This window comes from Marmota monax, unplaced genomic scaffold, assembly GCF_021218885.2.
Source record: "Marmota monax isolate L192 unplaced genomic scaffold, Marmota_monax_Labrador192_F-V1.1 WCK01_AAM20220418_F8-fsc00014, whole genome shotgun sequence".
NCBI classification, from domain to species: domain Eukaryota; kingdom Metazoa; phylum Chordata; class Mammalia; order Rodentia; family Sciuridae; genus Marmota; species Marmota monax.
In genome coordinates, this window is record NW_026695222.1 from 20992990 (window position 1) to 21006643 (window position 13654).

The 13654-nt window shown below is 35.7% G+C and overlaps 1 protein-coding gene across 1 annotated transcript in view; it reads left to right on the forward strand.

Moving 5' to 3' along the window:
- Nucleotides 1-13654, forward strand: part of Top1 (DNA topoisomerase I) — an 84736-nt gene that overhangs the window by 53655 nt on the left and 17427 nt on the right. Inside the window, exons 9-13 of the mRNA XM_046433668.2 lie at nt 5060-5175; nt 9368-9489; nt 10175-10297; nt 12340-12527; nt 12783-12927. Coding sequence (XP_046289624.2) covers nt 5060-5175; nt 9368-9489; nt 10175-10297; nt 12340-12527; nt 12783-12927 — 694 coding nt within the window. The remainder of the gene's footprint in view (nt 1-5059; nt 5176-9367; nt 9490-10174; nt 10298-12339; nt 12528-12782; nt 12928-13654) is intronic.

Sequence of the window (13654 nt, forward strand, 5' to 3'; positions counted from 1 at the left end):
GAAAATAAATGGTTAATAAACATAACTTTAAGAACTTGAAGATGGGAAAAAAAAAAAAGACACATGTTTTTCTTCAGTGCCCCTCAGATTGGAAAGTTTAATAAGTAAAAGTACCTAAGGTTGTGATTATGAGAAATAGGCACTCTTCTCTGTAGAAGTGAAGTTTCAAATGTATTTATTTCAGAGTGAAGGTTAGCAACACAGTTTACTTTTTAGTGTAGAACTTTTTTCTACTTTTCAAATTTTAAAATAGACACATTTTAAATGCTTATTTTTCTTAAATTTTTGTGTTATATACCTACTATATCAGTGATACATGATTGGTATTTATGTTGGAAAAAATTCAAGTGATCCTGAGGTTTATGAGTTAGAACATAAACCTTTGCCTCTTTTCTCCATTCCCATATTCCTTTGCAATCTTGGAGTATCTTTATTCCCAGTTCGGCGTGTGGTTTACAGACCCATTTGTATGTGTTTACTATGACTTTCATCATTAAAACAGTGATGTCTCTAGCACCTCTGAGATAGTAGAAAGAGTAGTACCCATGGAGGTTCCTAGGAGCAGCAGCACAGAAATGTTTCCACATAATGAACCATTATTGGCTTGTTGGTAGGACATCTTGGTTAAAGGTGAAGTGTAGAAAGGATGAACAGAGCAAGGGGAAACCTGGGCCTTTCCAGAAGTCAAAGATTAGAAAGTAAAGGAACGAGGTTTTATTTTCATAAAGTAGTGAAAGGTTTTTATGACCTTTAAACAATTTTTTTAAATGTACTAAAATGATTGTGTAAATTAGGGGGGTACTTTTGAGAGTCATGAGAATGATGAATTACTCTGTTGAATCTCTCTGGGTTCTGTGGTGGGTGTTCAATAAGTGATTGTTGGATGTACTTGTCATTAGGAGCTCCCTGAGGTTTCTCTTCTTTTAGAGATTGGGCTCAATAAAGATGTACTCTTATCCTGATCCAGCCCATGTGTGTAGAATTAGGTGCCCTGGAAGGATTTAATAACATTTTTGCCTTTGTGATTGAAATCCTCATTATTGTTGCCACATGTTACTTCTGAGAGACCATGATTTTTGTTTTTATTCTTATTGTGGCTTAAAGTGGAAAAGTTGGCTAGTATTGAACTAAAGATATTTGGGAATGACCAGTTACTTGCTACAGTTTTTCTCAAGTTTGTTCAGCTTTGTGCATTCTTTTCAACAAAAGAGCTTAATGACACACTGTAAGGTTGTATAAATCTTTATTTCTGTGGATTAATGACTTCCTAACCAATTACCATAGTTCATTCATTAAATTCCAGTGTTCTCACCGACTTTCCAAATTGACCCAATTAGAGAACTGAAAATGGCAAATATTCTCATTTTTGCTATTTCTCTTGCTATCCCTCTAAAAGAATCACACACTTTACTAGCTTGACAAATGTGCAGATCTTTTTGCCTTCCTCCAGTATTTTCAGATATGTTGCTCTTGACCAAAAGTGGGGGAGGTGGCTTATTCTGATCCTTATCTCCCTAAGTTTGTTAATTATGGGGGGTGGGAAAAATGGTTCAGGTCCCTCTGAGGCTTTTTTTTTTTTTTTTTGCTTTACCATATCTTCCCAATAAAAGTGGTGGCACTGACTCATCTATGAAAATCTATTTAACCCAGATGAATCTGTTTTTAACTGTTATCCAGTGTAGCTGTATAGGGTGACAGCTCTGTGTTAAGTACACTTTTACACTTTTGTTGTCAGGATTGACCTGTTGAAACCTGAGTCTAATTAACATTTGATGCTTCACAAAGAGATTTAGAAACTGGGGAGTTTATTGCAGATGTTAGGTGTGACTTTAAATAAAATTTCAAGTCTCTTAGCAAAGGGATAATGTAAGAAATTAGGAGTATAATATAAGGAATTAGTGCTTGAAAGATCAGGATTCATTAATACTATCAGTTATATAATGGTAAGAAACTTAAGGAATATGGGTCATAGATATCCTGATGTCAAAGAAATTGCCCTTAATTCCAGAGGTTAAATTCAAGACAGCTATAGTGTGTCTTTTATTTCTGATTTAAAAAAGAAAAAATTTATAACAGTTTTACAGTATACTTTGAGGTGCTTGTTAACTCCAAGGGAACTTAATTTCAAGAAGCATGTGGATTTACTTTCCTATCTTATACATATTTCTAGCATTTTCTCACCTTTCCCTTTTCAAGTGAATTTTATTATAAACTTGCCACTTAACTTGTATTTATAAGCCATAGAGCCAAGTCCTGGCTGCATTAGGGAAAACATGGCATTCTGAGTCTCCTCACACCTATTCTGTGACTGCTACAACAGTTAATTCCTTGCAAATGCTTTCACATACATGTATACAAGAATATATGTTCTCTCTGATTTAGAGAGGAATAAACTGTGGGGTTTGGTGAGTTCTTGCATGCAGGCCTTTCTTTGTCAACTACTAATGAGAAGATTCTGCCAGTTTCCCACCTGCATCTATAAAGTGGTAGGTTGATTATGGAAGATCTATGCTCCTCCTAGGTCTAAGATTTTATTAAATCTTTTAAAAATATAAGTCTTTACTTTTAAAAAAATTATTTAAATGTGTAATTAAGACACCAACATAATTATTTCTAAATGTACATACAGTTCAGTGGCATTAAGTATATTTATATTCTTGTGCACCATGATCACCACCATCCATCTCCAGAACTCCTTTTGTCTTGCAAAATTGAAACTTTGAACTTTTGAACCCATTGTACACTAATTTTCATTTCCCCCTATGCCCCAGCCCCCTGTGACTACTGTTCTGCTTTCTGTGTCTATGAATTTGACCATTCTGGGTACCTCATAAAAATGGATTATATAGTATTTATTCATTTGTGACTGGCTTATTTTACTTAACAGAATGTCCTGAAAGTTCATCCATGTTGTATCATGCATCAGAAGTTACTTCCCTTTTATGACTGAATAATATTCCATTATATGTATATATCCCATTTTGTTGATCCATTCATCTGTCCAAGGACACTTGGATTGTTTCCACCTTTTGACTCTAGCATATAGTGCTACAAGTATTTGAAGGAATTCCTATTTTTGGTGTGTGTGTGTGGGGGGGGGGCATTCCTAGGGATCAAATGACTGGACCATTCATACCAGAATGCCCAAGGTCCTACTTTCTCCACATCTCTACATAACTTGTTATTTTTTAAAGTTTTATTGCCGTCTTAACAGGTATGAGTGGTATCTCATTGTGGTTTTGATTTGCATTTAAGAAACCATGCCTCCCTGTGTTACCCAGGCTGTCCTTGAACTCCTGTACTCAAGTGATCCTTCAGTCTCCCAGGTATCTGGGACTACAAGTACATTGCCGAGAAAGGAGTTCTTTGTATATTCTGGATATTAGACTAATCACATGTGTGGTTTTTTAGATATTTCTTCTATTCTGTGAATTGTCTTTCATTTTCTTGAATATATTCATTGATAAAGGGACATTTTTAATTCTCATGTAGCCCAACTTATTTTTCTTTTTGTGTTGTTTTTCAGTACTAAATTCAAAGATGTAAAATTTTCCCCCTATATTTTCTTCTAAAGATTTTATAGTTATAGCACTTACAGTTAGGTCTTTGGTCCGTTGTGGTTTTTTTTGTTGTTGTTGTTGTTGTTTGCATGTTTTGTTTTATAATTAAATTTTATATATACTATAAGGTAAGTGCCCAGTGTCATCATTTTACACCATTGTTGAAAAGACTGTCTTTTCCCCCTTAAGCACTCTAGTTGAAAATCATTTGACTAGATTGATTGACTTTGGTTTTGTAGTAATACTGTTATTACAGTATGATTTGCTATGTGTAATTTTCTTTTGATGTTTTCTGAACTTTTCATATATTGAACTTGGGATACTGCTCAGTGGTAGAGCACTTACTCAGAGCCCTGGGTTCAATTCCCAGCACTACAAAGAAAAAGAAAAAACTTGAAGTAAAATATTGGACTTGGAAGGACTTATTTGATAGAATTGTAGGTCCTTTCATTTTAAAGTAGAAATAGTAATCTGTAAAGTTTTAAAATATTCTGTATATAAGATCATCTGGCTTACTCTTTTTTTTTCTTATTCAATGTTAGGGTGATAAGAAAGGTTTGTCTGTTCCAAACAAGAGGAGACTTTGTAGAAATATCTACAAACTGCAATATATGATCTTATTAAAACCTACTCTATAAAAATATATTTTGAATATCATTGGGAAGTTATTAATCAGGCTGAATATTAGAATGATAATAGAAAAATTATTTTGATGATATAATAGTATTTTTATAGTTATGTGAGTATATCATTTTTATAAAGATACTTGCTGAAATATTTAGTGGTAAAATATCAGGTCTACAATTAACTTTGAAATGGCTCAACCAAAAGAAGAAATTTAGCAAAATGTTAGCAGTGTTTGTGTATAGGTGGTTGTTTATTGTATTAATTATTGTTTATGTTTGATCTTTTTTTAAATAAAAAGGTTTTCAAAAAGTTGTTTCCTCTGAGTTTTAGATTCATTTGTCCGTGTCTGCTAGTTAGATCTGTGTAAACCTATAAGTACCTTAAACTCAACATGTCCCACCTGAACTATTATTTCCTGGTCTTTTTGTTACAGTATGTACTTTTCCCAGAGGGTTGTTTCTACCTATACTTTACTTAGCATCTCTACTTTTAGAAATCCTTTTCCTACATACCAATAGCATAAATAATAACCCCTGTTACATATGCCATTGTGGTATACTGTTACAGCATTGTGTTAAAACAGCTGTTTCTATTTCCATAGCATCCATTTGTTGCTGAGCTCCTTAAGTGATAATCTTTAATGTTCAGAATCTTTGAACTGAACTGTTGAAATGTATTTTCCTCTTCACCTGAGAATTTCATCTTCCTTGGGATTGCTGACTTTTTCAAAGTGTGAAAGAAACTTGATTATTTTGATCCAGGCCTTGAATGAGTATCAGCCAATTAAGCCTATAATTATTTTGGCATTTAATAGTTGGTAATTTCTTTAGCCAAGGTGATCACTAAATGAGGTTGTGCCTTGTCTTTGAAAGGTGGGAAGAAGAACGCTATCCTGAAGGCATCAAGTGGAAATTCTTAGAACATAAAGGTCCTGTATTTGCTCCACCATATGAGCCCCTTCCAGAGAGTGTCAAGTTTTACTATGATGGTGAGTTGTTCCAAATTGTCTGATTCTTGGCCAAGAAAAGGTATCTGCTTCTATTTAGGGATAGAAAATGAGGAAGAATCCTACTTTCTATTTATTTTGTTTTAGTTATTACATGGTTTCAAGAAAGAGGCATCAGGTGTTTACTTAACTTTAAAGGCCCATTTGCTACTGAAAAGGGAACTGTTAACATAATCCAGAAAAGGTCCAATTACATGGCTCACAGTCCATGGTCCTCAAGCTAAAGGTTTTTGTTTTTAAGGTTTTTTGATAGTTGTATATGGACAGCATACCTTTATTTTATTGGTTTATTTTTATGTGGTGCTAAGGATTGAACCCATTGTCTCATACATGCTAGGCAAGCACTCTACCACTGAGCTACAACCCCAATCCACTAGAGGTTTTTATCTGAATGTGATTTCCTTGGACCAACTCAGTGCAATGGAGTAGTTAGAAAAGTCTAATTTTAATGGTAATATTTTGTTTTAGGGATAATAATGCAGGCCAACAAGCTGCTTATCACTAAAAATAGTATTAGTATTTGGTGGAAGATTAATTACTCTACTGTCAACCTCTGGGTAGGACTACTTGAATCTGTTATTCATCTTCGTAATATAACAATATGCCTTTGGTATATATGCAGTCAAGTCTGATAAGTTGCTTTAAAGAAATACCTGCCTGGGTGGGTCTCTTAGAACCTTCAGAATTGTGTCTTAGCCATCACCAATTTTTTCTATACTTGTGTTGACAGATTTGAAAATAGCCTTCTGTTGTCAGTGCAGCAATACACAGATGATAATGTTCAGTTGATTTCCTTCATTCCAAGAGCTCTATGCAGTAATAGCTAGAATGCTTATGTGTTTAAGGGTTTGAGGTTACTTACCAGAATGGATCTGGGCAATAGCTATTGAATAGGTGTGGAGTAGGATTGGGTGCTTCTGAACCAAGTGGTCTACTGACCAAACTTTGAAAAGACTGCTGAAAAGCACTGGTGACAAAACTTTTGAGAGCTCTGGTACATCTTTTTGCTTACCAACAGTGGCTTCAGTGCCACAGATCCTTATGGGTCTAAGGTAGTATAGGTTGAACATCCCAGATTTGAAATCTAGATGCTCCAAAATCTGAAAATATTTTTTGAGCACCAACCTGACATACCAGATAGTGAAACTTTGTTTTATGCTTAAGAATATTTTTAAAAATTACATAAACTTGCCTTCAGGCTTTGTATGTATGAAACATAAATGAATTTTGTTTTAGACTTGGGTCCCATTCTCAGTATTTCTCATCATGTTAATGCAAATAGTACAACATATAAAAAGGGGGAAAAACACTTGAAATCCTAAATACTCTAGTTATAAGCATTTTGGATAATGGATGCTCAATTGTAAGTCATACTGAAGGACTGGGTCTATAAGTGAGAAAAAGGACAAGTGTGGTAAGCCAGAATTTTTAAAAAAATTTATTTGTTCTAATTAGTTGTACATGCTAGTTTGATTAATTAGTTGTACAGTGCAGTTTGATTCATTGTACACAAATGGAGCGCAACTTTTTATTTCTCTGGTTGCACACAATGTAGAGTTGCACCATATGTGCAGTCATACATGTACCTAAGGTAACGATGTTCATCTCATTCCATCATCATTCCTGCCCCCATGCCCTCTCCCCTCACCCCTTTGCCCACATTCTTCCATTCTCTGCAAGCTCTCCCCCCCCACACTCCCCACATTACGGATCAGCATCCACTTACCAGAATATTCAGTCTTAAGTTTTGGGGGATTGGCTTACTTCACTTAGTATGATATCCTCCAACTCCATCCATTTACCTCCAGTGGCACAATCAGTTAGCGTTTGGTACTTATACAGAATTTCTTTTTTTTTAAAGGATATATTCCTATGTTCAAATACCAAGACTATCATAAGGTACAGGTATTCTGGGAAAGATATAAAAAATTATTAATAAAACTCAACCACAAAAGCCTCACTTTGAGGTTCAAAGAGATTGAAGGGAAAAGCTAGAATTTCTAGTCTTGGGATTTTTCTTACTTTTCAAAATGGGAAGGCAAGGCCTAGATTAGTTGTTGCCACGGTCCTTTCCCTCATTCTTTAAAAAAAAAATTTTTTACCTTTATTTTTTATATGGTGCTGAGGATTGAACCCAGTGCCTCTCACAGCTACCCAATCACTCTACCACTGAGCTGGAACCCCAGCCCATCCTTTCCCCCATTCTTGCCTAGTCCTTCAGTTCTAGAGTTTTAACATTTCTCAGTTAGATTTCCCTCTGGGAGTTCTTCCTTTGATTGTGAAAACTCCCACTCTGTAGTAAGTCAAAGAGTATTGATTCCTTAGCTCAAATTGATAATGTCAATGCTGCCTACTCTCTGGGGAAGAGAATTCTCAGATTCCTTTAGAACCTGCCAGGGAAGGTGGGGGTAATGGCTGACTGAAGTAGTGAATCCTGCCTCTTCAAAGGACCTTCAGTTTTTAGCTCTGACTCAGCAATTTCCTTTTACTGGAGATGACCCTTTTCTGTAAAATATGACCATTGCCAGGAATCTTCAAGTCATCCTCCCACTACCCTGCAGCAGGGAGCTGATATTTAATCTTTTGACAGCTTATTTTAAACAAGACAAGTTACAATTACTTCCTCTGTTGGGACAGAATTCAGTAAGATAGCCCTGAGTGTCTTTCTCTCTCTCCCCCTCCCCCCCCAAATACTATTAATACATGGTATATACCAAACATACCAGAGAACAATTCACATTTTTCTTAACCATTTATTTTATTCTTAGTGGCTTAATATCTTCATTTACATTGGAAGCATATCAATTCTACTGTCATCTGGTTCAGGCCTGAGTTCTGTGAAGAGCTGGCAGTCTCTAGATCTAGTTTATCCTCTCCAAGTCTTCCTTCCAAAACAGAAACTTGAGGGGATTGAGAAGGGAAAGCTGCGCCACCTGTTGGTCTTTTAAATGATAGCCAAATAGGTTCTTTCTGTCTACTATGAGTTTGAATTTTGTGATACAGTTCCCCATATTCCTACAGTCAGGGGATGAGATGTCTTCTGAGTTTACAGCAAATGGATTTCTGGTTAAATTTTAGGTTTCTATATTAAATGTGAACTCCTTTAATTGAATTGTTAATATTAGTCAGATGCTATTATTAGGGCATGTATTGGTTCATAAAGTTGGATGTACAAGGAAAAAATGGAAATTGTTCTGTTCAAAGTACTCTTTGAAAAGTAGATTTAACTCCAAAGTGCTTTTCTTTTATTGCTTTTTATCTAATTAAGATATGCAAAACCACTAGGCTCTACCCACATTTGCTTTACCAGTAAGCAGGGCTTTTTAAGAGCAGCTTTTACATAAACACTGCATGCTATGAGGAACCCTAGCCATCCCTTGTGCTATGGATGAATACTGTTTTTGTAAAAGGCAGCCTCATAGTACCTGTATTCCAGTGCAGTGCATTGCAAACCCTTGTGAATATGATTCTCATTCAAATACAGTTTCTGATTCAGTAGGTCTAGGGTTAGGGCCCAGTATTCTATATTTCTGACAAAATTCCCTCATGATATTAATGCTTTTTTGGTCTTTTTAACACATACTTCTAGTAGCAATGTTCTCTGAGGTCTTATTTAAGCTTTATGGGAAATCTGGGCTTGCCTGCGCTAGCTAGCTATATGTATATATAATTTTTAAAAATTCATATTCCACCCACTTAACTTTGAAGAAGAAAGATGCCTATTTGTTTTCCCTGCAATTCCTTTCTTCTGCTCCCTTCCCTATCCCTTCCTCCCCTTCTTGAACAGAGGCTGCTTAGCTTAGCAGTGGCAGGACTCCCTCTGAGGATTTGATTTTTAAAAACCATTGAAGAGCTGTAAAGGACCCTGCTTGCTGAAAGGAAAAGGAAGAGTGACTGGGCCTTCCCCAAGTCATCCTTGTCCTGAGCAGGCACCTGGGAACAGTTAACTGGCATAGTCTCCAAAAATAAGCCAGGTAAATATCTCCAAAAGAGGAGGAGAATTTAAACAAGTAGATGTAAATCAGTATATTGTCTTTGTTTTGTTGTAACTGTCACCAGACCTTTTTACCATTCCATAAGATGGTAAATTGGTTATTAAAGTCTCTGGTACTCAGTATTTACATTTAGAATATAAATATTATACCTTACTTCTTGGAACCACTTTTTCTTCTAGGTAAAGTCATGAAGCTGAGCCCCAAAGCAGAAGAAGTAGCTACGTTCTTTGCAAAAATGCTCGACCATGAATATACTACTAAGGAAATATTTAGAAAAAATTTCTTTAAAGACTGGAGAAAGGTACTATAGTCCATGTATTAGATCCTTAGTGGCTTTCAAAAATGTTGGTCAAATACTAAGTATAAATTATGATTTTACAGAAAATTCCCTGATATAAAATCTGAGTTTTATGAATCTTGTTGTATTACAAATTGTATATTTTTTGTCTGTTTACTTAATATATTATGGGTAATTTCTATCCAAGAAATCTTATTTTTTTTTTCTCTCAGCTCTCATATAACTGCATGAGGGTGTTTAATCAGATTAAGACAAACAGAAAACCTCAATCCAGTTAAACAAAGGAAAATTTGACTCTCTAGGACTTCCCTCTGCTATTGCAGAGATGTTTATCTGACATCCCATTTGTCTTGATTCTTGTTCATTTTGTTTAACCTACTTTCTGCTCTTAAAACCACATGTATCTATTGAGGTGGTTTTTAAAACTCTATTATTCTCAATTTGTGACTAAAGAACTAAAGTTTGTCTCCTGAACTAGCTCTGAATATCAGATTTAATGAGTGAGTAGAGCAGGGATAATGTTGCTGAGAGACAATGAGTATGGAACTGTTTCTCTCATCACTAAAGTAATTGCTCATATCCATGTCTCTCAAAGTTTTATTCATCTACCTGAGATTTGTGGCAATTTGCCAAGAGCCCAAGAAACCACATAAGAGTAATCTTTATCTCCCCCTTTTCTTTTGACTAGGAAATGACTAATGAAGAGAAAAATACAATCACCAGTCTAAGCAAATGTGATTTTACCCATATGAACCAGTATTTCAAAGCTCAGTCAGAAGCTCGGAAACAGATGAGCAAAGAAGAAAAATTGGTACTACAGAATTTATTAAACCTCTAGAGAATTTTGGAATAGTGATTAATTCATTTAATTTCTTCGGGACACATCATTGACGTCAGTATTATCTCACTGTTCTATGCTAAAGATTTTTAGGATTCTGAACCTAATAAAGTAAATTTTCCTAAGGGTTTTATTTAGAGGGGAAATTGTGAATGAATAAGAATTATATTCATTAGCTCAGTATAAGATCCCTGATGTTGTTCCATTGAAAACCTGTCCCACAGTGGTACTAGATATTAAGGATTTAAGAATCAACCATGTACCTCCCTATTCTTTGATTTGTTTTACTTTGAAATCTAGTCACACTTATCCACTTTTAGTCTTGGCCATCCTCATTGCTGAACGGTCTTTCTAGTATCTAGCACATATTTTTTTTGTACATGCTGCCTGTTTGTGTAAAAAAGTTTAATTGAACAGACACATCTACTTATTTATATATTCTCTGTTGCTTTTATTCAGTAGTAGCAGAGATCAGTAGTTGCAACAGAGACCCTTCCCTTTATTCCCACCTGGAACCTAAAATATTTTATCTAGAAAAAGTTGGTAACACATAATCTAGAAGAATTCAGGCTAGATTTTTATTAAGTTAAGGATGTTAAAGGATTCTTTATACTTCAAGGCCCTGTAGTTTCAGTTTTTTAAAGGACCTGTCATGCTTACATAATCATTTGGGGGGTGGTACCGAGGATTGAGCTCAGAGACACTCAACCACTGAGCCACATCCCCAACCCTGTTTTGTATTTTATTTAGAGACAGGGTCTCACACCTAATTTTTACTGAGGCTGGCTTTGAACTCGAAATTCTCCTGTCTCGGCCTCCCGGAGCTGCTGGGATTGTAGGTGTGCACCACTGCGCCCAGCTCTATATATTCATTGAATTTAACATTTATTTATTTTAGGTCTTAAGTTTAAAAATTACTGAGTCACTTTAAGAATGATAATTGCATCAGATGTTTTTACTCTTAGGTTAATCTTTTAACTAATATTCCAAATTAGTGAAATTTAGTGTATTATTTACTTCAGGTTTGTTTTTGTTTTTGTTTTTTAAGACCACTTTGGAGCTTTGTTCTTGAAATGGTGATTCAAATATAGAAAGCTTTTATTAACATGACCTTCTTAGCCCCTGCCAAGCACACAACCAACAAATTTTGTTTCTACCCACAAAGCAGCAGAACTTGGTTATCAATATAAGATGGTGAACAGTTGACAGAAGATAAGGAGGTTGGAACTCCCCCTCCCCCCACAAGAGGAGGAGCAAGTATCACAAAGTATATATACCCATAAACCTAAGAAATAATCCATGAAACAAGTTTGTCTAGGCTTTAAAAACCCTTATGAAATACTTTTTAACCAAATGGCTTTGGCTTTTGTGAAGCACTTTTTAAAGTGATATTTTAAAACACCCAGATAATACTTATAAACACATATTGTTTAAAATAGAGGAATTAGCCCAGCAAGGTAGCACATGCCTTTCTGTAATCCCTGTGGCCAGGAGGCTGAGGCAAGAGGATTTCCAGTTCAAAGCCAGCCCCAGCAAAAGCAAGGCGCTAAGTAACTGAGTGAGACCTTGTCTCTAAAATAAAATACAAAATAGGGCTGGGGATGTAGCTCAGTGAGCAAGTGCTCCTGAGTTCAATCCCCAGTACCCAAAAAAAAAAAAGGAATCAGATTTTTTTTGTGTGTGTAGTCAGGCTCTTCTTGCCTCACCCCCACCCTGTACCAGGACTAGGGATCACACACAGGGCCTTGAGCATGCCCTTTAGCCAGACTCCCCACCAGTGAGCTATATCCCCAGTGCTGAGAAGTCAGTTTTGAATCTGTAGTTGAGGTTAGTTGTTCTAGGTAGATTTTTAGGGGGAGGATTTTATTGTCTCTGAAAAATCTACCAGATGTTTTCTTATACTTTAATTTATTTCTTAGTGATTTTTGACCTTTTCTTCCACAAGAGATTAAAAAAAAATAGGTGAGCAGAGAACAGCAGTTTGAATCCATTTTCATTACTTTGCTGTATTCCAGAAAATCAAAGAGGAAAATGAAAAATTGCTGAAAGAATATGGCTTTTGTATTATGGATAACCATAGAGAGAGGATTGCCAACTTCAAGATAGAGCCTCCCGGGCTTTTCCTTGGCCGTGGCAACCATCCAAAGACGGGCATGCTGAAAAGAAGGATCATGCCTGAGGATATAATCATCAACTGTAGCAAGTAAGTACAACAGTTATTTTTTAGATCAGAAATGAGGTGAAGGGCTTCCTTTATTGCCAATAGTTAGGACTGTTCTCCATGTTAATGAGGACTGTTTAGGAAGAGTAAGAGCAACATGGTATATTTCTGTGGGTATATCTCCCGAGTGTTTTTTAGGTTGAGTTACAAGGAGAAAATTTGGAAGTAATACGTAAGCAGATATGTAAGGTGAAATTGTTTCTTTCTTCTCATTTCTCTGCTTTCTTATTTTCATAGAGATGCCAAGGTTCCTTCTCCTCCTCCGGGACATAAGTGGAAAGAGGTCCGGCATGATAATAAAGTTACTTGGTTGGTCTCTTGGACACAGAACATCCAAGGTTCCATTAAATACATCATGTTAAATCCCAGTTCCCGAATCAAGGTAAGGACTAAGGACTGATCCCATTAGTGGGGTTAATAATCTTTTTAATTTTTTTTTTTTAGTTATGCATGATAGAATCCATTCTGATTTACAAGCATCTTATTCTAATTAGGATCCCAGTCTTGTGGATGTACATGATGGTGAGCTTCACTGTGGTGTATTCATATATGTATATAGGAAAGTTATGTTAGATTCATTCTACTGTATTTCCTATTCCTATCCCTCTCCGTTCCCATGATTCCCCTTTGTCTAATCCACTGAACTACTGTTTCCTACCCACATCCCCTTATTGTGGATTAGCATCCACATCTCAGAGAAAACATTTGAATTTTGATTTTCTGGGATTTACTTGTTTTACTTAGTATGATAGTTTCCAGATCCATTCATCTACTGATAGATGTCATAAACTCATTCTTAATGGCTAAGTAATATTCCATTGTGTATGTATATAACAATTTATCCATTTAACTCTTTTTTTTATCCATTTATCTGTTGATGGGCATCTAGATTGGTTTCCATAGCTTAGCTATTATGAATGATGCTTGGTGCTGCTGTGTCACTGGTGTGGCTGTGTCACTGTAGAATCTTGATTTTTCTTTTTTCTTTTTTTAATCCTTTGGAATTATACTAAGTAGTGGGCTAACTGGGTTAAATGGTGATTCCATTCCTAGTTTTTTGAGGAGTCTCCATACTGCTTTACAGACTGTTGCAGTAATTTGCAGTCCAC